This window comes from Lethenteron reissneri, chromosome 6 (assembly GCF_015708825.2).
Source record: "Lethenteron reissneri isolate LAM-NWPU_2019-01 chromosome 6, ASM1570882v1, whole genome shotgun sequence".
Lineage (NCBI taxonomy): Eukaryota > Metazoa > Chordata > Hyperoartia > Petromyzontiformes > Petromyzontidae > Lethenteron > Lethenteron reissneri.
The window spans coordinates 1237764-1264009 of NC_083784.1; the positions used below are offsets into that span (position 1 = coordinate 1237764).

Sequence of the window (26246 nt, forward strand, 5' to 3'; positions counted from 1 at the left end):
AAAAACACAACTCTGATAATGCGCACTGTCCTTGAAGTTGATTGGTCCACACCCAAGACAGCTGACACCTTTTGGCGTCATCTGGTCCAACCCATGTGAGACTAGGCTCTAAGGAAAGCTGTCTCGGGTGTGGACCAATCAACTTCAAGGACAGTGCACACATTATCAGAGTTATGTTTTTTTGTTTGCATTATGACTGCAGGTATTGTGAGAGATTAGGAGCGTTTATCGGAGCGGCTTAAACATTTCATTTCGGAGCTAATCGTGCGACAGGCGCATCCTCGGCTCGTGCTCGCATCGCGGTGAATGTCAATGGGGAAATTGAACGTTTTTGTTTGCCTGCAGTGGAGTGCGGCGTTGGTCTGAATGTTGCGCACAGCTTTGCCGCTACGTGAGCCCGCCTCCACGTCCTCGCCACTGGTGGGAGTGCTTTGGGGCCGTCCATAAATGACGTCACGCACCTAGGGGGGGGGGTCAGACATTTGTGACGAGGGGGGGGTTTGAGAAATGTGACGTCACATAAAAATGCGCAATTTTAAATAAATATAGACAACACGTTCTCTACTTAATTAATTTTACTTTTTTTATAAATGTTTTCTCCTACAACATCAGAGTGCAGCGGCACATTGAATACGCACTACAATGACAATAGTTTAAAGCGATTTGAAGCATGTTTTATTTGGGGGGGGGGGCGTAGAGCTTTGTGACGTCATATTTGAGGGGGGGGGTCTGACTTTTTGTGACGCCGTGTGACGAGGGGGGGGTTGTCAAAAATCGTCCAAATTCGCGTGACGTCATTTATGGACGGCCCCTTTGCGCTTTGGGCAAACTGACGGTCCCAAATCTAAAATGTGTTTTTTAACGACCACCCTCGGGCACACTGGAATTACGAAATACAGAAGTCGCCGCTTCGCTCTCTGAACGCGGCAGTTGAAGCAATGGGGGGTGGGTCCCTTAAATCCCACCCGGCGGCGTGAAGGGGTACCACCCCAGTCGGTGACGTGTTTGGGGTAAAGCGTCGGCGCTCACACCTGTTTCAAGACATTTGGCCAACATGGAAGAGTAGGCCAAGCATCCCTTACAACAGGGGTCTCCAACCCCCGGGCCGCGGACCGGTACCGGTCCGTGTCCTGTTAGGAACCGGTCCGCACAGCAGCAGGAGGTGAGAGCGGTGAGTCCGCGCGTGGAACCCGCCCCCATTGTTTTATTATTCACCACTTCCATCCGCGCCTCTTTCCCGCACTGCGCACTTGTCTCAGTCACAGTGTTGGTGAGCCCACAGGCTCTAACCCCTAGTAGCCACAATGAGTAAAAAAACAAACGTCGCTGGAGAAATTCTTTGAAAAGGAGGAGAGACCCAATGATGACCCCCCGGTCTGTGAAAAAATTGTCTTCCACGAAACACGTCCCTGATGCCAACAAGGTTGGGGGCCGCTGCTGGCTTCCACGGATGCTCCAGGACCACTTGTTGAGGCCTCCTGGCAGTGGCGTGAGTGAGAAATTCGCAGAATACACATTCATCTTGATATGCTGACTGACGAGTTCTCAAAAATACGCTGCTTTTAAAGTTCAAGTCTCAAAACTGTTGAATGTCCCCTCGTTCACCGTGCAAGCATTTTTTTTATACGTGTGTGCATTTATATAATAATTATGTAATTTGTGCGCAATGTTCGTGCGGTGTGATATTTGGTTGTGTATATTACACTTGTCTGTAATAAAAACAGGTTCCACTCAGGAAACAAAAGATGTTTTTTTATCTAAGAAATTTGACCCCTGTATTGTAGCAATGAGCTTCCCTAGACAGCGCGGTTCCACAGTACACTGATTTATGTCAACATTAATACTGTACTTTCCCCCAAAATGCTGTTGATTTTTATTATAAATACAATAATTTCATAACGTGAACGCATCTAAATATCTCAGGATCACATGATGCTGTACAAGGCCGTCCATATAAACACGGGATATACAGTTTAACACGTAGCAGGCTTTCGCGACCAATATTATTAATAATAAACGTTTTCGGGTTAGATCGCGTTATTTATAAATGTGTCGCAACCCTCCACCACCCGACACGGCCAATCAGTAAAAAAAGTGTCACGTTGACAAAAGACAAATAGTTCACTGCTTTAGCCCACGGGTGTGTTGAAGAGTGAATCCACAACATTTACTTTTTTTTAGTACGAAGTTTCGCTGGTAATTACATCCGGCATCATCGGGCAATTTGCCAGAATGGTGAAGCCCTCACTTGCTCCCGGTCTTTTTCACTGATTGGCCGTGTCGGGTGGTGGAGTGTTACGACACATTTAGAAATAACGCGATCTAACCCAAAAACGTTTATTATGAACGGTACATACAAAAAATAATACTCGTGAACAAAACTAAAACTCGACTTGGGCAGATTGAGAAGATAGTCAGAAGCGCAACACAAAACCATCTCGAACGCGACTACCTTTGACAGCCCCTATCAGCGCTCTCTGCCTTCACCAACCCGCACTGACCAGCTTGAAGTGTCCATAAAATATATTTTTGGGGTTAGATCGCGTTAATATAAAAGTGTCGTCAAAACCCGCCACCACCCGACACAGCCAACTAGTAAGGATCAATTTGTTACTAGTACAGCACACCGGTGTGTTGGAGAGCAAATCCACAACATTTACAATCTGGAGTACGACGTTTTGCCAGTAATTACAACCAGTATCATCAGGCGGACAGCCAGATTTGTGGAGAAATCCTGTTTCGTTATTTTGATAGATCTGATGACGTCACTTGCGAGCCCTTCGCGTGCGAAGGGGGGGGGGGGCGTTATGATATGTGGATGACACTGATGGTCTGGCCACTCGGCAAAGATACACTTAACGAATTTCTAAACATCTCAAGTCGCAAAACCCGTCCATCCAGTTCACCATGGAAGTTCACGTTGACAGAACTCACCCATTTTTGGATATTCTGCTCGGGCGCGGCCTAAATTGTAAAATAACACAGCGTTTACCGAAAGAAATCAACTCACTGACGCCTATCTGAATGCAGTCACACCATCACCCCGCACAGAAATCCTCATGAAGAGGCTCAAACATCGGGCTAAGAAAGTGTCAGATGGTCGTCGTCTGAGAAGTGAAATAAAAAAACAGGTTGGCACTGAATACCAAAACTGGGTTAGAGGAGAAAGGGCGCCTTGACAAATAAATTTGCATAGCAACATAGGAATTTAGCGTATTTATGGAAAGGTGAGAGACTAGATTAGCTGATACTTCTTATCCCGGAGTTTGTTGAAGGATCTCAAAGTTATGTGGAATCCCACCCCGTAGTGGCGGTTAAATTTCCATTTAAAGCTTTCGTGACTGCAGGGATTCATCTTCTTAAATATACGCTGCCAAGCTTGGTGGTGTTCATTCAGACGCTGTCTTTCCGACAGACCTGTTCTTCACCTGAGGACGGCTGCTTGCGTTGTGGCCAAAACGTCGTGAGAATTGTATTTTATTACGTTTTATTTTTCTTATTTTATTATTTCCCTTCTACGTGACTTTACCGAAAGAACCAAGAAGATGAATCCCTGCAGTCACGAAAGCTTTAAATCGAAAATTATTATGACTTTATTTTTATTTATTTTTAGCAATATATTGGGGGGGGGGACATTTTGAGCATATTTGAATGTTGGGGGGGGGGGGGATATGTCCCCCCCCCCCCCAACAGATATTATAATTACGGCCTTGGATTATGGTTGATGTGACTGGAAATAGATTTTTGGCAGGAGGTAAATACAGGAGAACATCGTAGCGTCAATATTTCTAAGAGGAATGGAAACCGTTTTAAGGAGACATGAAATGAACTAGAGAGCGAGTTGGGTGAAGGGAGATGGTTACCAGATTCTCCAAACACAGTTGCGCCCACGTTTAAGATATAATATTGTTCTAGATTTGAAGCTTTCGTGACTGCAAGGATTCATATTTTTAGGTTTTTTGGTAAAATCACGTAGGTAAAAAATTTAAATTAATAAAAGTAAAATTAAAATAAAATTTATTTTAATTTTGTACCTACGTGACTTTACCGAAAAAAACCTAAGAATATATAATATTGTATCAATATATTATCAATATATATTTCTATTCATCTGAGAAATTCGTGCTGAAACCGAAGTACTCTTTTCCATGAGAGTTCTACATTCGGTTTTTAAAATATATATTTTCAGCCACTCAATTTGTCTTAAGACGTGTGGGTGGAACCCGCAGCACCTGGAGATGGCAGCACTCTCTCCAATCCCCCTACAGATGGAGACAGATGGAGATTAGTCCACTTGACGTACCGGCTCTTCGTCTACGCCCACGGGAAGGAAGTGTCACAACGTTTGTGCGATCCACCGACCCTCGCTGCCTCCACAGTGCTGGAGTACAGGCCACCACGTGCACGACAGCCCCCACGGCCCGGCATCTGTGATGACACGATCAATGGCACTCAACGTGAGATTAAGGTTCTAAGCAAACTCGGATGGTGAGAGAACCATGGTCAGAAAGTAACACATTCCTGCGGAGGGAGCTGGTAGGAACGTTGGGTTGCTCGGTCAATGGCCAGGGTCAACAGCGGCGTGGTGTATTCCGCAAATATGCTCGACTGTGAGGGCGGGCACAAGCCGGCGTGAGTAGGTTATACGTTGAGTTTCATAAGGGCACCACGGGGTGACCAGCCCCTCCCCAACCAGCCCCACCCCTCCCACCCCCCACCCAGCCCCTCCCCAACTAGCCCCACCCCTCCCACCCCCCACCCAGCCCCTCCCCAACCAGCCCCACCCCTCCCACCCCCCACCCAGCCCCACCCTCCCCACCCAGCCCCACCCCCCACCCAGCTCCTCCCCACCCTCCCCTCCCCATCCAGCTCCACCCCTCACATTTTTTGATGCACGACGGACCGACGGACACAATAATCCCCTGTGGGATGGTGGAACCAGGTGGTTCCTACCAGTAAAAGCAAGGTGAGTGACGGTGTCGAAGAGGTTCATTGGGGCCGTCCCTAAATGACGTCACGCGATTTTGGACGATTTTTGACCCCCCCCCCCCTCGTCACACGGCGTCACAAGAAGTCAGACCCCCTCAAATATGACGTCACGGAGCTCTGCCCCCCCCCCAAACCATATTTCCATTTTTTTAATAAAACATGCTTCGAATCGCTTTAAACTATAGTAATTGTAGTGCCTATTTAATGTGGCGCTGCGCTCTGATGTTGTAGGAGTGTTGCTATAACAATTTGTGTTGTTATAACAATTCTATATTTATTTAAAGTTGCGCATTTTGATGTGACGTCACATTTCCCAACCCCCCCCCGCCCCCCTCGTCACACATCGTCACAAATGTCTGACCCCCCCCCCAGGTGCGTGACGTCATTTATGGACGGCCACCGTTCACCTGAATGTCCATGATAGGAGCTGGATTGAACTGGGTCGTGATGGTTGCGGAGAGAATTGTGATTTTGGAGAGAGCAGAGAAAAAAAAGACTCTTTCCAGGAATTTAGCGAGGCGTGTGATATTTAGAGTGACATCCTTTTGGATGACACCACACGATCATGATCCATGTCTGAGAGCGATGCAAAACAAATGGCACATCTTGAAACTCAAGTCGACCAAATCGTGACTCGTATTGAACAAAGGTGTGCCGCCCACACACAGCAGGAAGGCACGACGCCCATAATGCATTGCGATGCAAGTCATGTGACTACTCCATTGCATGTGCCGTGCTCTCAGCCTTGTCTAGACCACCAACTCAAAATAACGACCTTTACCCCAGCCGACATCATTAGAGACTTGCTCCACTCACATGTGCCCTCAAGGCCTCTAAGATATGGTGGGGGATGCAGATCCTCTCTGCATTCTCAGGTCATAGAAGCTTCTGCCCATGGGCGATCGAAGCCAGCCTGCCACACTCTCTCCTGCGGAATTTCAGGATCTCTGAGTCTGTGGACATTAAAACAACAACAACAACCGCCATTCGCCACTAAGTGGCGGTGACGTCACCACGACGCTTGTGCCAGGCCATGTGCACCTTGAGGCCACGTGAAGTGTCGAACGCCCGCTGGCAGGAGGTTACGGGGCAGACCAAGGTGCCACGGGTCGACATTAAAAACACACTCACACACACACACACTCTCGCCTTAAACCGTGTCTGTCCACTTCAGTTTATTTAACCTTTTAGCCAATTCAGCAAATGGCTGTTTAGCTTTTTATTTGACCTTTTCTACTTTAAAGTCTCACGTGCCCAGTGTCTGCTGCTACTGTCTTGTACAGTGCGTCGAGACCCACGATGAGAGGCGCGTTTGGCTACGTACGGTGCGAAAGAAGTTCGACTCGCACGCACGCACAGATGCGCTTTGAAAAAAAAACAGGGTGATTCTTCTGATCAAAAAAGCCGAGTTGAGAAGTTGTGTCCGTCCGTCCCGTCACGTCAAGGGGCACATTGCGGGCACCGTGGGTGGGTGGGTGGCCCACGTGGACGCGTGTGGTGCCACAACGACGGGGCCGCTCTGCCGAACCAGGGAGCCGCCCGGCTTCCCCCACCGCACTGCCCCCCATCACCCGCCCCACATAAGCACACACCCGCACGCCCCCCCCCCCCCCCCATAGAGCTGGAAGGGAAGGTCACCTGATCGACCGGTTTTTATCCGAGAGACTCTTATCGGGATTAATTCTCACGGTTTCCGGCGATCAGGGAATTGGATGACCTCCCCGTGCTACGTGGCACCGCGGCGCTGCGGCCGGCCTTAATATGGTAGGTCGTGGCGTGGGGCATTCGGCCACCGCGGTTGAGGCGCATTTCCCCCCACACACACTCCCACGGGTCGACGGGGCGAGCAGGGGAGGCACGGGACAGCATGAATAGCGGGGTCACAGGGGCTGTTGCGCATAGTCATGGAGGGTTGGGATAATTGCGCTTGAGCGCGCAAGCCCCATTGGTAGGAAGGGTAAGGGAGTAATTAGGATTTACGCCTTGCACGCAGCACACTGATTAGCATATCAACAGCGCCTGGGGACTGCGGTGCGCGGGCTTGGGGTGCACGAGCCCATTGTTCAGCGCAGCATCCCCTTTGGGAGGTAGGGAGGATAAATAGAGGAGCGCAGAGGGGAAATCGCTCTCTTACTCCAGCGCCAGGCGACCAGACGCAGCTCGAGCCAGCGACCCGGACGTCCGTGCGACGCACCGAGGCACGCGGTTAACAGAAGGATCAGCGGACCGCCGTGGACACTTAACAGTGAGTAAGAAGGGGAATTAGAATCATAGCCGATAAATAGGGAATAGGTACAGGTTTAGTGGAATAGGCCAGCCTCGTCGACTCACTGATTCAACATCAATTCGCAGGTGGCATATAATAAATCATTAATAGCGAAGCGTGGTCTCGCGTGATCTTGTCGTGCAGTGTGAGCGTGTGGGTGCGCTGTGTGCACAGTGGTTCGCCACGGGAGTGAGCGCTGCGCGGAGCTGAGCGCGCGGGTTGCGTGTGGGAACGCGTGTGGTACTGTGTGTGCGTAAGCTCGCGGCGTGCGTAATCGGCGTACCCCAGGTGCGCGATTGTAACGTGAGCGGCCAGCGCGGCGCAGAGAAGCGCAAGAGTGAGTGCCGTACAGAGCTGTGTGTGTGGGTGTGCGCGTACGTAATTAACCATGCCTGCTACGCGGACCCGCGGTGGAGTGGAATCCTCGGGCGACGGCTCCCACCCCATGGGTGAGGAACTTAGCAGCGGTTCGCTTAGCAGCGGGGGGGCGATTGATGATGCTAGCCCGGCCGTTAGCATTATCGAGGGAGGGATCTCGGGGGCTAGCGACCCCCACAAATTGGTGTCGGAAGCGGTACGGACCCCCGCGTTACCTCACGCTAAAATAAGACTAATATTTACCGGCCGGGGGGCCCCTTCGTGGAAGGCATTCGCCCGCAATCTCTTAGGGGCCAAGGAAATTAATGGATGGACGGACGCGCAGGCAGTACGTCAACTTAATATGAATCTTGATGGGCGGGCAGCCGATTTTGTAGAAGCGTTACCCGCGAGCGCACAGACACAGCTAGAGGAGCTGATGCGCCGACTCGATCAGCGGTTTGGCACGCGTGACGAGGAGGAAGCAAAATCGGCCTTAGAGGCGCGCCGGCGCCAACCTGGCGAAGATCTACGTGATTACGCCGAGGATGTGCGCGAGTTAACAAAGATCGCACGCCCGGGGTACGCAACTGATGTTATTGAGGAACTGGCCGCCGAGAAAATCCAGCGGTACCTGTCTCGCACGGCGTGGTGGCAGCCAGACATGAGCTGCCCACGTCTTCCCTTTAACGCCCTTGTCGAGCGCGCACGTAAGTGTGAAAGAATTCACAGCGAACGCGCGCAGCTCCGGGGGCTGGGACGAGAGCGCGCCATTGCGAGCCTGCTCTCGGAAGACGAGGAGGAGGAACAGGAGCTCGCGAGGACGGTAAGGGGCCGGGAAAGAGAGCCTCCAGTGTCCCGCGAGACAACTCCGGGATGGGTTGCCGGTATACAAACGGGTATAAAGGATGTCTCCGGCCAGGTAACCCAGATAGACAACAAGGTAAACCAAGTAGGTGAGAGGGTAACCCAGGTACGCGAGGAAACGAATAAAAATATGACCCAACTGCAATCCTCCGTTGAGACCATCCGATCCGAAATGGGGGACCTACGCGCCACGGTGGGAGGGTTATCTGGGAGGGTAGCCCGACTAGAGGCAGAGGGTGGACAGCGGCGTAATGGGGGGGGAGGGAGCGGACAGGGGACCCGCTACGGAACCGCCCCCCCTCCCCGGGCATGTTATATGTGCGATCGCCGAGGGCATCTAGTGAGAGACTGTCCTGAAATCACCCGAGCTAGGCAGGCGCGGGGGTTAAACTCCAACGCCTCCTAGTGAGCGGACCAACTAGGGGTGCAATCGACGCGGTCCCGATACAAATAGACGATAATGAGAATAATGGCGAGCGAGTGATCTCCACACAGGTTCCAGCAACAACGCCCACGGAAACGGTGACTCCTGGCGACTGGCTGCGGGAGCTGGTGGCGGGGATCACGGGGGCCACGTCGCTGGTGGAAGGGGAGGTAAACGGGGTGCGTACCCGAATCCTGCTGGACACGGGGGCGGTGGCCTCGCTCGTGAGCGCAGCGCACTGCAGCGCGATCGGGGTCGACGTGCGTCACCTGCAGGCACCGGACCGCGCGCTGCACACTGCGAGCGGAGCCGGAATGGGGCTGCTGGGGAGAGCCACCCTAGAGGTCCGCATAGGCAGTCAGGTGTGCACCCAGGAGTTCTACGTGTCGAGTGCGTTGTGTCACGAGTGTATCGCAGGTACCGACCTCTTAGAACGGCTGGGACTCAACGTGCAACCCCGCCAGCGATGCGCCACCATGGAGAGCAACGGCGAGCGGATACCATTCTTGGGACGAGAACCGACGCGCCCCCGCTTCGCACCTGTGGCCGCTATCCTGGCGACGGCAGTCACCATCGGCCCGCTCACCGAGATGCTGGTGCCGGTGGCAACATCCCCCATCGACCCCGCGCTCCGACCATCAGGAGAGGTAATGCTAACTCCTCACCCGGAGTTGGCAAAACGGTATGGGTTAGTGGGATCCGCCACATTGGTAAACGCAGATGGGGACCGATTGTTTATGCGGATGTTTAACCCCCACAATACCCCAGCGATACTGCGACGGCGCACCCCAATAGCCACCGTACACCCCCTGCACGCACGCCACTCTAACGACTCGGTGTTCGCACTCTGGGCTGAGGACCCCGGGCGTCCTGAGGGTGACCAGGACCTGGCCTGGCGAGTCGGCCCGACTCCCCGAGCCGAGGTCGTTCCCCTGCTCGACGCGTTACATGTTCCATGGGCGGATTTACCTAAGGGAGAGGCCGATCGGTTGCGCGAGTTACTGCGGGAGTATGCCGACGTGTTCAGCGAACACGACTCGGACGTGGGTCGGACCGACCTTGTTAAGCATCAAATTGACACCGGTGCAGCCCGACCCATCAAACTCCCTGCGTACCGAGTGGGCGCACCCGAACGCGTCCAAATCAAAGAGGCAGTTGGGGACATGCTTCGCGATAACATAATTCAGCCCTCGGCGAGCCCCTGGTCAGCCCCGGTGGTACTAGTAACGAAAAAGGATGGGTCAACCCGATTCTGCGTCGATTACCGTAAACTAAACGCAGTCACGCTCGGCGATGCCTTCCCCATACCTCGCATCGACGACACCTTCGACAGTCTCGCAGGAGCGCGGTATTTTTCCACCCTCGATCTGGCGTCCGGTTACTGGCAGGTGGAGATGACGGAGGAGGATCGGCCAAAAACAGCATTCACCACCCCGATGGGCCTGTTTGAGTTTCGAGTGTTGCCGTTCGGACTCACTAACGCGCCCGCGACGTTCCAGCGGTTGATGGAGTTGGTGATGCGGGGCTTGCAGTGGGAACAGTGCCTGATTTACTTGGACGATGTGATAGTGTTCAGTAGATCTTTGTCTGAGCATTGGTCCAGGCTTCGAGAGGTGTTCCAGCGGCTGCGAGCGGCTCATCTCAAGCTCAAGCCACGTAAGTGTTACATCGCACAACGCGAGGTGGGGTACCTCGGGCATCGCGTCAGCGAGGCAGGCGTGCGCACCGATCCGGAGAAGGTACGCGCCGTAGTGGAGTGGCCACGGCCAAGGAATCTGACGGAGATCAGATCATTTTTGGGGCTCGCCACCTATTATCGTCGATTTGTAAAGGGATTCAGCGAGATTGCACGCCCCCTCACCCAACTCACCTCCCCTAAGCACCCCTACCAGTGGACGGGGGCCTGCCAGACGGCCTTCACCACTCTCAAAGACCACCTCACCCACGCCCCCACCCTCGCTTTCCCCGATTTTACCACCGATTTTATTTTGGACACCGACGCCTGCAGCAGCGGGCTGGGCGCGGTGTTGTCACAGGTACAGGATGGGACGGAACGAGTCATCGCGTACGCCAGCCGGACCTTGAGTGGGGCCGAGCTGAACTATTGCGTGACCCGCCAAGAGTTGTACGCCGTGATTTTCGCATGCAAACAGTTCCGGCCGTATTTGTACGGCAGGAGATGTCGCGTACGCACTGACCATTATGCTCTGCAGTTTCTTCTTACATTCAAGGAGCCGCGGGGGCAGATGGCCCGGTGGTTGGCGCAGTTGCAGGAGTACAACCTGCAAATCGAGTATCGGGCTGGCCGGACGCATGCAAACGCGGACGCCTTATCGAGGCGACCCACGGTGTACGCCGAGACGAGGGCGGAGGAGGCCTGCCCGTGTTTCACGGCGGGACGCTGCCGGCAGGCAACGGACCCCCGAGAGGCCGCGGCCACTGACCCCCCCCCAGCGAGGGAGAGTGCAGTGTGCGCCACAGAAACCCTCACAGGTGGCACTGAGGATCCCGTCGACCGCCCGGCAAGCGCGGGACCCGCGGCTCGGGACCCGATCGGACGGATCCAGGAGGACGTCGGCTGCGCCTTCCCGGGCCTAAACGACGAGCAGCTGAGACAGACCCAGCAGCGAGATCCGGATCTGGCGGCAGTGGAGGCGGCACTGCGGGAGGAAAAGAGCGCCCTACCAGGACCCTGGAGCGGTTTGTATGCCCGGTTGTGTGTGCGGAACGGAGTGGTACGGGAGTTAACCGAGGCCGGCCAGCCGGGGGGCATCTGTGTTCCTGCCCAGGTGCGACCCCAGCTGCTACGGCTGGTGCATGACCACCCACTCGGGGGCCATGATGGGGAACGGCGCACCCGGGAGACCCTGCGTCGCCAGTATCTCTGGCCCAAATTGGCACAAGATGTGGCCGCCTGGGTGCAGGGCTGCCGGGCCTGTCAGCAGTGTGGGCAAAAGCCGGCGAGGTACCAGGTACCCCTGAGGCCGTTCCGAGTCAGTCGGACGAATCAGTTGGTCGGAATCGACCTGCAGGGGCCCTTTCCACGATCCCACCGGGGCAACCGATATATTCTCGTAGCGGTGGAATACTTCACCCGCTACCCCGTGGCGGTGGCTATCCCAGATAAAACAGCCCTTGTAGTGGCCCGGGCCTTCGTGGAAAACTATGTACTTAAGTGCGGGATCCCCGAACGAGTCATTACCGACCAGGGTAGTGAATTCGAGGCCGAATTATTTCAGGCGCTGTGCCGAGAGTTCGGGATCCAGAAGGACCGAACCACGGCGTATCACCCCCAGGCGAACGGGATGGTAGAGAGGATGAACCAGACTCTGGCCGGGAAGCTTAAACGCATGGCGGCCGCGAATCAACAGGACTGGGACGAACACCTTCCCTATGCCCTGTTCGCCTACACCACCGCCGTTCACACCTCTACAGGACAGACCCCGTTCCTAATGATGTTTGGTCGCGAGTCTCGCCTGCCCGCAGATCTGCTGTTCGGTGTTCCTCCGCCGCAACGGGAGGAAGGGAGCCACCCCGTGGAGCACTTGCTGGAGACCCTGCGAGGGGCCAGGGGCCGAGCCTGCCCGCACGGAGAGGCCGCGCACCAGCGGCAAGAGCAGGGCGCCCGACCCCGTATGGAGCCCCCCTTCTACACTGCGGGCTCCGAGGTGTGGCTGTACACTCCCCGCGTCGGTGCCGGACAGGTGGGGAAGCTGACCACCTACTGGCGAGGACCCTGGATTGTGAGACGGCAGATCTCACCATGGACGGTGCTGATTCAGGGAGGAGAGAGGGGCCGGGAGATGGTGGTCAACATCCGCCGACTGAAGCCGTGGCGAGCAGCCCCCGAGGGGGGGAGCCCCGCCGTCCAAGTACCCCGAAACCCCGGGGTCCCCCCACCCCCCGTGCCCGGGGGCCTCGCGCAGTACATGGGCCCCACGGAGCCCCGGGCTCCGAGGGGCCCCGGGCGGGGCCGGGGGCGACGAGGACGGCGACCCTTAAACCCCACCGCCTCTGAGTTTGTTCCCCAGCCCGCAGGTGCCAGAGGCCGAGGGGAGCCGTTGGAATGGAGGAGGAGACCACCGCCGGAGCCCCAGGAGACGGAGCCGCCACCCCCGAGGCCAGCCACAAGGGCCGGGCGAATCCCGCGGACCCCGCGGCGATACCTCGTGGGGGCAACCCAGGCGAGGTGCTCCAGTCAACCCGGGACGGGGACTGGCACCCCGGGGGGCTATGTGGTGCCACAACGACGGGGCCGCTCTGCCGAACCAGGGAGCCGCCCGGCTTCCCCCACCGCACTGCCCCCCATCACCCGCCCCACATAAGCACACACCCGCACGCCCCCCCCCCCCCCCCATAGAGCTGGAAGGGAAGGTCACCTGATCGACCGGTTTTTATCCGAGAGACCCTTATCGGGATTAATTCTCACGGTTTCCGGCGATCAGGGAATTGGATGACCTCCCCGTGCTACGTGGCACCGCGGCGCTGCGGCCGGCCTTAATATGGTAGGTCGTGGCGTGGGGCATTCGGCCACCGCGGTTGAGGCGCATTTCCCCCCACACACACTCCCACGGGTCGACGGGGCGAGCAGGGGAGGCACGGGACAGCATGAATAGCGGGGTCACAGGGGCTGTTGCGCATAGTCATGGAGGGTTGGGATAATTGCGCTTGAGCGCGCAAGCCCCATTGGTAGGAAGGGTAAGGGAGTAATTAGGATTTACGCCTTGCACGCAGCACACTGATTAGCATATCAACAGCGCCTGGGGACTGCGGTGCGCGGGCTTGGGGTGCACGAGCCCATTGTTCAGCGCAGCATCCCCTTTGGGAGGTAGGGAGGATAAATAGAGGAGCGCAGAGGGGAAATCGCTCTCTTACTCCAGCGCCAGGCGACCAGACGCAGCTCGAGCCAGCGACCCGGACGTCCGTGCGACGCACCGAGGCACGCGGTTAACAGAAGGATCAGCGGACCGCCGTGGACACTTAACAGTGAGTAAGAAGGGGAATTAGAATCATAGCCGATAAATAGGGAATAGGTACAGGTTTAGTGGAATAGGCCAGCCTCGTCGACTCACTGATTCAACATCAATTCGCAGGTGGCATATAATAAATCATTAATAGCGAAGCGTGGTCTCGCGTGATCTTGTCGTGCAGTGTGAGCGTGTGGGTGCGCTGTGTGCACAGTGGTTCGCCACGGGAGTGAGCGCTGCGCGGAGCTGAGCGCGCGGGTTGCGTGTGGGAACGCGTGTGGTACTGTGTGTGCGTAAGCTCGCGGCGTGCGTAATCGGCGTACCCCAGGTGCGCGATTGTAACGTGAGCGGCCAGCGCGGCGCAGAGAAGCGCAAGAGTGAGTGCCGTACAGAGCTGTGTGTGTGGGTGTGCGCGTACGTAATTAACCATGCCTGCTACGCGGACCCGCGGTGGAGTGGAATCCTCGGGCGACGGCTCCCACCCCATGGGTGAGGAACTTAGCAGCGGTTCGCTTAGCAGCGGGGGGGCGATTGATGATGCTAGCCCGGCCGTTAGCATTATCGAGGGAGGGATCTCGGGGGCTAGCGACCCCCACACGCGCATGCAAGGGGACGTGAGCCGCGCATCATCATCATCAACCTTGCCCCGCATTGCCAGCATCACGGCAATGTCGCCCCTTTGTCTGGATCGGGGGTTTCTCTTCCTTCGCGTTAGAAATTGGGATATTTACAGCACAATGCAACGGGCTGTTGACTCCGCTGGTCGCGCGTTTAATCGATTAACGCAGCCGCCGTGCCGAGGCTGAAATTCCAGGCGCGATAAACACATGCCAAATGTAACGAATCGCCCCCCCCCCCCAATCAGGGAAGTGATTGCCATCGGCCGGGTGAAACTGCTGGCTTACAGTGCTGGCCGCGTAAGCAATGACATTATTCGTGAGATGGCGATGAGGTGGTGCATTGTTTTGCACCTCCTCGGGAATGCAAGCGAATCGTTCCACTCTCTGCCTCCCTCTCGGCTCCCAGGTTGGCAGACATTCGCGCAGAAGTTAATGCCCCGTAGGCAACACGAATTGTGTCTTGATGGGGCAGCACAGCAAGTGGGTTTCAGGGACACGGATTTTCTCCAGCGACTCCGGGAGCACACAACCAAGGGAAAAAAATAATACCGCAAAAATTACGATTGGCTGAACATCTGAAGCAGGAAGCTCATGTAACGGAATCACAAGACTATCATGAGGTCTTCCTGCGAGAGTTGAATCATTGTGCAAAATCACTGCGCTTTGTGACAAATGTTTTGTTTTTCTAAATCCCGTCTCGTCATCTCGGACATGCCTTCCGTAGATCTGGACTGTCGTGCATTGGCCCCGTGAGAACAAACTCTGAGACAGCGAGTGGCAACGACAGCATCCCCATTCCGGTTTTTGCAAGCCATCCGCACCAATTCCCCACGTGGCTGACATCTCATCGACTGCGATACGCCACTAAGCGGCTGTGGGAGTCTTCCTGCCCCAACGCTCTCCTGCCCGTACGTCCGCATCTCCTCTCGTCGCCGACGCAGAGAACGCGGGTCGGGGTGGTCCTCGACACGCTCCTCCGCCGTGCCGTGACAACGGCCACAATGGGCGAGATCGAGACGGATTAGGCGAGCGGGCATCCCGAAGCGCTCTGCAAGCTTTAGGGGTAATTAGTTTGGCAAGCATCCTTGAGTGGGGGGGGGGGTGTCGCTAGGCCACACCCCGAGTTAGGTTTTCGTTCCTCTATAAATGCGGCATTCATTAACTCGACGACCACTCATTCATTGAGAAATACACGTCCCACATTCATGGCAGCTGCATGTTCGTGCTACAGACATCACATCGGGTTCGACCAATTTGTCTGAAAATACGTTAAGTAATTGCATCATAAAATGCCAGGGAGGAATAGAGATTGTTTTTATTAGCTTGTTTTTTTTTTTGCACCGATAATCTCGTGGCGCGCCAGTAGGTGGTACGTTCAGGAGTACGCTCGTCGCGAGAATGGTTACAGCTTTGGAAGAGAAAAGTAGCTCACGGGTTCACCACCACCACCTCCTCCTCCTCCTCCCAGGGCATGAACGCAGCGCGTGCGGAATGCAGCAACGGACGGCACCAGGCTAAAGCACTCACAAGATGAGTTTGAATGGATCGTCCGGCCATTGAGACGATGAAATCAAATTGGCTTCGGTAAAAAAAAAGAGAGAAATACGAACCGCACATCAGAGCGAGGAGTCCGGGAGGGCAGAGGAAGAGCGAAGCAGTGGACGCATCGCAGTGCACATTTCGCTGCAATCTCCACTCGAGGTAAAGTCCTCTCTCTCTCTCTCGCTCTCTCTCTCGCTCTTGAAACGGCGTGGTATTTGTTCAAGCGTGCGATGTGATATTCGCTACTGCATATCAGCCACTGTCTATCTTCTGCTCTATTCATGACTCCCTTTGCGTTCACCACCAATGAATGGCACCTCACTATATTAATTTGAATTACCGATATGATAACTAATTTTTGATAACGCCGCAGATTTGAATGACTGCGGCATTACCCACACGTCTCGCCTTGAGCGGTGATATGTCTCCGCTGTTGATAAGGAGAACTGTCTCTTGTTAATACATTTTTCAAGATGCGTGCACAGTTTTAGGGCAGAAGCCCTGATTTAAATTGGTTTAGATTTGGTACTTATGGTTTTGTTTCAATGAAATATCTGTATGTTGCAACTCTAGGTGTTTTTGACCTACAGCATTGAAATAAATAAAAATAGAGGTTATTTTGTTTAAGTTGCTTGGAATATATTGATATGGTTCCATGAATCGTGGTGCGTTTAGTCAACTGTATCTTTAGAATATCGCGCGTAATTAATGTGACGTTGAATTCACTGATGAAAAGTCATCGGCGATGAGCTTAATTCGCCAACGTTGGCGCGTGTCAACAACATCGCGATGTCAACGTGACAATCTGGTCATACTTCACCATCCTGGTTAGTGTGGATCGGTGATGGTCAAAGGGGTAGTCCAGCACCCATGCACACGTCACTCATCACTGAACACGTATGTTGCCTCTGGGCAGGAACTCAAACGACGCGGTTACACCATCTCATCGCACGCACATTTTTTCCAGTCTTGCACGTACAGGGCATTCCGCACTCTTCATTCCCCCACCTCTGCTTGTCTCTCTACACTGTGTTCAAATATGAAGAGACTGTGCAAGAAAATAACACACCCATCCATCGTAAAATTGGACTGTAAATACACCTGAAAATTATTGCGACTTTAATTGAGTGTATTGCATTCGTGGTAATCAAACGGCCATTGTCGCTCCACTGTTGGATGAAAGCTTCCCCCGTGACGTCACGACCCCTCGTGGCCCAGTGCTGCCATGATCGCATCTCGCAACAGTCCACGGACTGATTGACGATCTACCCGCTCCGTCTCCGCAGTGGGGCTCCCCTCAGATGCGCTCCCTCCATTGGCTGCCATTCCATGACCAGTCTCCACCCTCGCCCCGTCTAGCCAGTGGCGTGACGAGCATGGGGGCAGAGGGGGGCAGTCAGGGGGGGGCAGGCAGGGGGGGCAGGGGGGTGCCTTGCCCCCTCCCCCCCTGGTGGCCGAAGCTACGAGTTGGGGCCCCCTTGGCAACCACGATGAGATCTGTCATCAACAACGGTGCCAAAGAACATCAACACTTGTTTACAACGCGGTTTAAATTTACGTCTTAATGAAAATGCTGTCCTGTACGCATCCTGGGTTCGACCGTGCGAGACAAATCAAACATTGGGGCCCAATCTGACCGAGTGCCGCACCCCCTGAGCTGATAGGGTCGTTACCACGCCACGTCGTTACCTCGCCACGTCGTTACCTCGCCACGTCGTTACCCACGCCACGTCGTTACCCACGCCACGTCGTTACCACGCCACTGCGTCTCGCCTTGCCATCATGATGATGTCTCAAATGTGTCTTTGTACCCTGATCCATGCATTCCTCTTTGGGTCTCGGTGAAACTCCCAGCATGCATCTCACTCGGCAGGCGTTCGTATTTATGATCAATCCAGCCGATTGAAAAAGATTGTACACGGTGGTCCAGATGTCTTGTATCCCCCTCGCCCCCCCCCCCCCCCAATTTTATCCTCTTTAACGTACTTTTATTTTTTAAGTAAGATTTATGTAAAACAGAAATTAATATGCAAAGGGTAAAAATTTAAGTGGTCAATTCATTGGTGGTCACAAGACATCAGGAACACCAAGTACAATGTACCTACACCCAATTTATTCAATTAAGTTTCATCGATGAACGTTAGCCGAGGCAGATTGCTTAACGAGCAAAATATTTTACGACGGACAACTTTTTGTACGACCGGTAGCCGAGCGCTTGAACGTCGTACAGGGCTCGACCCGTAACGCTCCGGTCAACGCTCGCCTCGAATGAATATCCCTCCGTGCACGCAGTCCTGGCAAGAGCAGGGGAGTCATGAGAGTTTTGCCGCAAGTCGAATTCAACTTGTGGTGGTGGCCACTACGTTTGGAAGACTGTGAACCGGGGACGTTGTATAACAACAACGCGGCCGGTCAGAAATGTCAACGTAAATTTTTTAAAAAAATATCCCGGTGCGAAATCCATCGCTCGTGCAGATGCATCGTGGCGCATAGCGATTGGAAGCATTGTTTGGTGGTTTGAGAAGAGGAGCCGCTGCGCGATGCGACTGGTGAAATGAGCGGTGAAGCAGACTTGTCTCGCCTTCTTTTAAATTTAGCGTCATTCTCCGACGCTGATGCTTCGTGCGAGATCTCCACCAGTGTGAAACCTTAAGTTGACCCTGCCCCCTGAGTCTAATAAATCAACCTCCGGACATTATATGTTTAGGGGGCTCAAATGATAAACGGTTGATTTCCGGGTTTTTGTTTCTCCTTCCTTTTTACCAGTTAACAGTGTAGACTCGACTATATCTGTGACAAGTTTCACTTATCCGGTCGCTTTCAAAGGCAACACACTTTACACTCCTGCGGAACATTCACTGCCGTTTCATCCTTTGCGGAAACCCAGCGATCACGCCAACGTTGGCCCAACGTTGGCCAACGGCCTAACGTTGCACGTTTACTGGGAACATTTAGCCACCATAATCCAGAATGGACTGTATAACTTAAGTGAAACTTATTAGATTACTCAGTGAAACTGGCATACCATGGAACCAATGCGCAAAATGCGTGAACGAAAAAAAACAAGGAAAATCTTTTCAATTTTTTGAAGATTGTAAATCATTCGGTTGCAAGGCGCCTGCCCCTGCTGGCATCATCTTGGATGGCATCGCCACCCACAGCGGAACAGGCAGAGAGACGCTGGGCCTGGTCACATGCAGCCCAGCTTGGGGGCAGTAGCAGAGGGCGTGGATGACTCCATCACCGTGCCTCCTCGCATTGCCCCTCTGCACCTACCCCCTCTGCGCCTACCCCCTCTGCGACTACCCCCTCTGCACATACCTCCTCTGCATCTACCTCCTCTGCGCCTACCCCCTCTGCATCTACCTCCTCTGCGCCTACCCCCTCTGCGCCTACCCCCTCTGCGCCTACTCCCTGTGCGCCTACCCCCTCTGCACCTACCCCCTCTGCACCTACCCCCTCTGCGCCTACCCCCTGTGCGCCTACCCCCTCTGCACCTACCCCCTGTGCGCCTACCCCCTCTGCACCTACCCCTTCTGCACCTACCCCTCTGCACCTACCCCCTCTGCACCTACCCCCTCTGCACCTACCCCCTCTGCTCCTACCTCCTCTGCACCTACCCCCTCTGCACCTACCCCCTCTGCGCCTACTCCCTGTGCGCCTACCCCTTCTGCACCTACCCCCTCTGCACCTACCCCCTCTGCGCCTCCCCCCTCTGCGTCTACCCCCTCTGCGCCTACCCCCTCTCCACCTACCCCCTCTGCACCTACTCCCTCTGCATCTACCTCCTCTGCGCCTACCCCCTCTGCGCCTACCCCCTCTGCGCCTACTCCCTGTGCGCCTACCCCTTCTGCACCTACCCCCTCTGCACCTACCCCCTCTGCACCTACCCCCTCTGCACCTACCCCCTCTGCGCCTACCCCCTCTGCGCCTACCCCCTCTGCGCCGACCCCCTCTGCGCCTACCCCCTCTGCACATACCCCCTCTGCGCCTACCCCCTCTGCGCCTACCCCCTCTGCGCCGACCCCCTCTGCGCCTACCCCCTCTGCGCCTACCCCTTCTGCGCCTACCCCCTCTGCGCCTACCCCCTCTGCGCCTACCCCCTCTGCGCCTACCACCTCTGCGCCTACCCCCTCTGCACCTACCCCCTCTGCACATACCCCCTCTGCACATACCCCCTCTGCGCCTACCCCCTCTGCGCCTACCCCCTCTGCGCCTACCCCCTCTGCGCCTACCACCTCTGCGCCTACCCCCTCTGCGCCTACCCCCTCTGCACCTACCCCCTCTGCACATACCCCCTCTGCGCCTACCCCCTCTGCGCCTACTCCCTGTGCGCCTACCCCCTCTGCGCCTACCCCCTCTGCACATACCCCTTCTGCACCTACCCCTTCTGCACCTACCCTCTCTGCACCTACCCCCTCTGCGCCTACTCCTTCTGCACCTACCCCCTCTGCGCCTACCCCCTCTGCGCCTACCCCCTCTGCACTGACCATTCTGTTGCGATGGGTCGGCGGGTCGTTCCGTACTTTACAGATTTTAATCGGCGAAACCGCTTCCCTGCTATGTGAATAATCTACACGCTCGTCTCCTCTTTTTCAATTCTCTACGTCTGATTACCCCCTTCTTCTTCTTATTATTATTCTATATTCATGAATCTTGGGACACACTTCGTATTTCCAGATACCCGAAGCTCAGTTTGCCCTTGCCGAGAACCGCCCTTTGGCTACGCTCTCTTTACCCCCCTCTCTCCTTTTGCACACGCCTATATTTACGAACAAAGAGAGAAGGGTTAAACAAATGATAGAAAAATAAAAACATTTATATCCGCTTCTGCTTGGACGAGGCGGCGAGAGGGGCCCGGTGAGCACCGCCACCGGGGAGCAGTGGCGCAGCGGTTAGCGCGCCGCGCTACTGACCCGGCGACCCGAGTGCGATTCCTGCTCACGGCAAACACCAGTGACGATGATCTGAACCGGTCATGGGCCTCCCCTAGGTCGACGCAGAAGAGCCGGGTTGTGCGATATTAGGCAGGAAAAGAGATGCAGAGAAAGGAAGGGGAGAGAGAGAGGCAGAGTCAGAGAGAGAAGAAGGCTGAGTCGGGGTTAGTGCCGGTGACAACGTTTGTTCGCTTAAAGACATTCTGCTTGGTAATATTGATTCAGAAAGCCGATATGCCCATGGACAAAAACCATTCACCATTTACACGTGGCGAGTTAGAATGGAGTTCTGCTCGTATATTTACTCTTCAGTGAAAGCTGATGTTCTGGGAAATCTGTAAAGCCTTCCCCCGGGGAATATCAACAGAGGCATTGTTAGTCAGTTACGCATTAACACGCCGCTCACGGTGATGCGTCCACACGATGTTCTCCCCTCTCCCGGTGTCGTGAGATGATGTCCTTCTTCCCGTGATGTGTCCCAGGTTTGGGTACCGAGGATGCGGTGACCGTGTGTGGCATGCAAACGTGGGGTTCGCGGGCAAATGGTATCGCGATGCAAGCAAGCGATGTCTGTTTAACCCGTCGGCTTTCGCGATTAATATCATCCATAATATATACAGCCGGATGTAGCTGTCGCCTGATGAAGCTAGTTGCAATTATTGGCGAAACGTCGTACTCAGATTGTCAATGTTGTGGATTTGCTCTCCAACACACCGGTGTGCTGTACTAGTGACGATTTGGCGTGTTCTGTTTACGTGACGGGTGGTGGCGGGTTTAACGACACATTTCTATTTACGCGACCTAACACCACAAGACATAAATTATAAGCGACGTCTGTTTCCACGGCTGTTTAAATCAAAACCATCCCTGACTGCCTGTCGGCTCAACAAAAGCGGCACGATTTATCGACTTGGAGACAAGTGTGATTGTTTGTGTTGTTTACGCACATTCCACTGCCGAATGAGGGCCTCCCTACAGGCGTAGGGGGGTATTTTGACCATACTTCACCACTCTGGTCGGGTTGGTGAAGGTCAGGCAGTAGAAGATGTTGCTGCTGCCCTCTCCTCCACTTAGGCCTCGGCAAGGCAAGGTAATTGTACCCTTTTTACCGGGTAAAAGGGTAAAGGTGTCGACATGCCAAGGGTCAGGGTAAAGGGTGGGGTACAAGGTAGGGTAAAGGGTAGGGTAAAGGGTAGGGTACAAGGTAGGGTAAAGGGTAGGGTAAAGGGTAGGGTACAAGGTAGGCTCGTTGCTTTATACATTTTCACTTACCTGCTAAAGGGTGAAAGGTAGGGTAGAGTGATTGTATTGTAGTAAGGTAAAAGGTAGGGTAAAGGTAGGCTCGTTGTTTTTACACTTTTACCTTACCTTGCCGAGGCCTACCTCCACTGCTCACGGCGCCTTTGACTGCACCGGTGATGACCCATCCAAGAACAATCCAGGGTCAACTTTAATTAGCCTTCTACATCTTGATAAGATTTGGCACATTCAGGGTAATTGGGATTCACAATTGGCTTCAAAGTTATCTTGCTATGTTGAAGTAAGACATTTCTGAGTTGTATTTTTTTCTCTCCAAATAAACCCGTGGATTTAAACAGTTTTATTTATGAATATTTTGCAGAAAACTCGATTCCTGTTCACACCGTTGTGTTTATTTGTGGCAAGGGGCAACGCTGTTGCTAAGAAATTGCACTTGAATGTCCTTACGTAGGTTAATGTAATTACGACTATGCCACTATTGATAAATACGGCCCGTGCCATTTTGCCCGCGGTGTGCTTAAAAGGAAGCCTTGCAATTAGCTGATGAGTTGGTGATTTATTCGGAAATAAAACACTTGGGCTCGTCAGCCTGCGTGCAAGACGAAGCGTGGACGCTCCAGGCAACTCACGGTGTGACTCATATTCCTCTCCGTTCAAAATAAAACAAAAATCTCGATACGTCAAGCAATTTTCAACATGCCAAAGTACGTTTGAAGTTTGTTCAGCGTGAATGTGCATTTTCAGGGGCCACCGGAAAGCCTCATTAAGTCAGAATTTAAAAAAATAAATTTACACGGTTAGTCTGAAGCGGCTTAGCGTAGCTGCTAATGCATATTAATGATGCCACAGAGAGTTTACACCACCGCAAAGAAAACGACAAAGGTCCCCCGTATAGCCTTCAGCAGACTGTTGGGGCAAGTGCTGTTCTCGAGCGCCTACGAGGCCGACACGGCACACAAGGGGGTGGGTGGCCAACACCACGCCCGGCCGCCTTTGTCTCTCTATTGGCCGGGGGGGGGGGCAGTACGGGTTCAGATAATCGTCAATGGTGTTGGCCGTGAGCGTGAATTCAACTCGGGTCGCCGGGTTCGTAGCGCAGCGCGCTGACCGCTGCTCCACCGCTCCCCATTTATCATCCCCATGATACCACTGCGCACGCGCACACACACACACACACTCGCTCGCCGCAGCGTGATTGTCATTATTCACATTCGTCGACCTTTATTCATGTGAACCCAATTGCACTCGAGCCATTGATCATTCAACGGCAGCCCCCCTCCCCCTGCCCGCCCCCACTGCCACCACCCGACGCATGCGTCCCGACATCACTCTTCACGGCACTAATAACGGATCATGATCTCATCTTGATACCTTCACAGTCAAATATTTACATTCTCCATTCAAGGGGGATAGATGAACACCGCCCATTCATTTTTGACACCGCAGACTGAGGCCCGGTGATGTTTCAAGTGTTTACGTCATAAGGTGAATGAATGTTTCCCCCAGCGCCATGCACGATCTCACTGATGGCAACCTTGCTCATAGCGAAACACAACTATCCATGGTTGTTGCTGATATTCGCTTGTGAAGCCTCATTTAAATTATTATTTTTTTGTAATGGGTTTAAATGGGACATGGATTTAAATACGACATGGCTTTCTTCCCAACTTCTAAATGAAAAAATAAATCGATTCATTGACAGCTGAGTCTCTGAGATGAACGTTTATTGTTTCGAAGTAATTCCAAAGTGCATCCCAGTCCCAATGATTTGCTGAGTGGTGATCAAGTCAAAATGCGGTCCTGAACCAGTGGCGCAAATTCCACAATCCCATGGCAGGAGCCATTCTCTCCAGAGGATGGAAACTGTTGAGTTCCCATAAAAAGTCAAACTCATGAAGAATAAAAAAATTCCCCCAATTCTACCGCGGTTGTGTTTTCGGTGTTGCGCCATGAGACAAAGTTTCAATTGAGATCTCTCGCAGAGCAGTGCAAACCTTCGTGGGAGAGAATATGGCCCAAGGAGATGGATATGACCAAACTACATCTGAGATTGCTTCAGGTGCCCTCTGGTCCTCGCAGTAGGGGGCAGCACTTTACAACCCACTCTGCCACCGAGAGTACGTTGTCTCGCGATGGCCAAACTGATTCTTAGAGTTGAAATGTTGCCAAATTAAGTGCAGAACCAAATTTAACATGATAGTGTTGTGTGTGTGTGTTAACGAATTGGCGACCAGCCTCAGATAATGAACACTTGAGAACGTGGTAATATACAGCTGGCTGCCTGGATTCGAAGCCAGGTGCCAGCGTGCTGGATGGCACTGCTGAGCTAATCTAAGTAAGAATTCCCCCACGTGTTATAGAATGTAACTGATATTGCCCATCGTGCGTAATGGTCACAACACCAACATATTCTCTCTACGCGTAGCGGCACCTCTTTCAAACTGCCCCGCCCCCCTGCGCCCACCCCAGGCTGCGACCTCCGGCGACCTCCGTGCCAGGATGGCCTTCGAGTGCGTCCGCGGGCGACGCGCTCGCGGGGTGCTCACGGCCGTGGCCCACGGCCTCACCTCGGCGTCGCTCAACCTCCTGCTCAAGGTGCTGCTGTCGAGCCTGCACTTCCCGTACCTCACCCTGCTGCAGCTGTCCAGCTCCGTCCTCTCCGCCGTGACGCTCGAGTCGTTGCGCCGCTGCGGCCTGGCGACGCTGCCGCCGTTCAGCTCGGAGGCGGCGCGCGTCTTCGCGCCCGTGACGCTTCTCTCCGTGCTGCACTCCACGCTGACGCTGCTGTCGCTGCGCGGCCTCTCGCTGCCCACGTACGTCGTCTTCAAGCGCTGCCTGCCGCTCGTCACGCTGGCGCTGGGCGCGGCGCTGCTGCGCGGCGGGCGTCCCACGCTGGGCATCATCGCGTCGGTCGTCGTCACGACGGCGGGCGCCGTGCTCGCAGGTACGCCGGCCGCGGTGGGTCCACGCCGAGCCGGGTGCTGGCGGCGCGTGCGGGCGCGAAGAGGGGGGGGGGGGCACGTGTCGTCGACGGGCACTGAGAGATCCCGTGGCGTCACGTTTTCGGATGAATCCTCAAACAACGTTTTTGTTGGCTCGTTACATTGTGACAAAATGTTAATTATCCCAAAATCCTCCAAAAAGATCTGAAATTGTCCTTGAAAATCTGGATTAAAAACTAAACATTTGGAACTCATCCCAACTGCATTGTTCATTACATATATAGGCCCAATTTTTCTGAACTTTTGGATTCAACTGAAATTTGGGAACACATCCCTACAAAACAGCAACATTGCTGGAGGAGGTGGAGGTGCTGCACAACCACCGATCGACCCTTGGGGAAGAAGACAGCACTTAGACGATGATCCGCAATCTGGTGAAACCAAAATAATGTCAAACACTGCGTGATGCTCCTATTCCTCCGCGCGCTGGTAGACATTATCCCTTATAGGCTGCCAAAGATGGAGCTGGAATGGCTGCAAGGATGGCTGGGCACTCCGTGGCAGCGATTGCTTTCGATGAAGCAAGGCCCACTGGAATATCGCTTGGCCCTAGAGCTGTCTCTGTTCACAGTTCATTACTCTTACAGCCCGCTCACAATTGCTCTGACTTTTACCATTATGGCATTTCATGGGTTTTTTTTACTGAAGCACAAAACCATTCAAAGAAGATTAGTTGCCCATTCAGATGCTTAAAGGTGCTCCCGTTATTAATCTCACACATTAAACATGCTAAACACTTGATATTTAATTATACGATATGGCAAAACAAAACACACACTCAAAATGAAAATAATTGTGCATCTAAAAACACAACGACAACAATGACGCTATTTTTGGCATGTTGCATCAATTCGCATTTTTTAAGATAATGGACATATATGGGGAAAATAAATGGCTAGCCAGTGCGTTGAGTGCGATGTTTGTTTGCATAAATACTTGCCTCACAATGCACGCTACGGAACCCAACATGAATATTGACTGCAGTGGTTTACTGCACGCTGCATAGTTATTTGGA

General features: G+C 53.8%; 1 protein-coding gene and 1 long non-coding RNA gene across 2 annotated transcripts in view; one reads left to right on the forward strand and one right to left on the reverse strand.

Moving 5' to 3' along the window:
* Positions 1-215: 215 nt before the first annotated feature.
* On the reverse strand, positions 216-16209 carry LOC133353502 (uncharacterized). The gene is made up of 3 exons (XR_009756393.1): positions 16101-16209; positions 4304-4428; positions 216-461 (listed from the first exon to the last, which is right to left on the reverse strand). It is a non-coding gene; the product is annotated as an uncharacterized LOC133353502 (long non-coding RNA).
* The window catches only part of SLC35D3 (solute carrier family 35 member D3), a 28202-nt gene continuing 6295 nt past the window's right edge, over positions 4340-26246 (forward strand). The window contains exons 1-3 of the mRNA XM_061569783.1: positions 4340-4457; positions 15959-16191; positions 24699-25173. Of these exons, the coding sequence (XP_061425767.1) occupies positions 24729-25173 (445 nt within the window). The 5' untranslated portion in view covers positions 4340-4457; positions 15959-16191; positions 24699-24728. The remainder of the gene's footprint in view (positions 4458-15958; positions 16192-24698; positions 25174-26246) is intronic.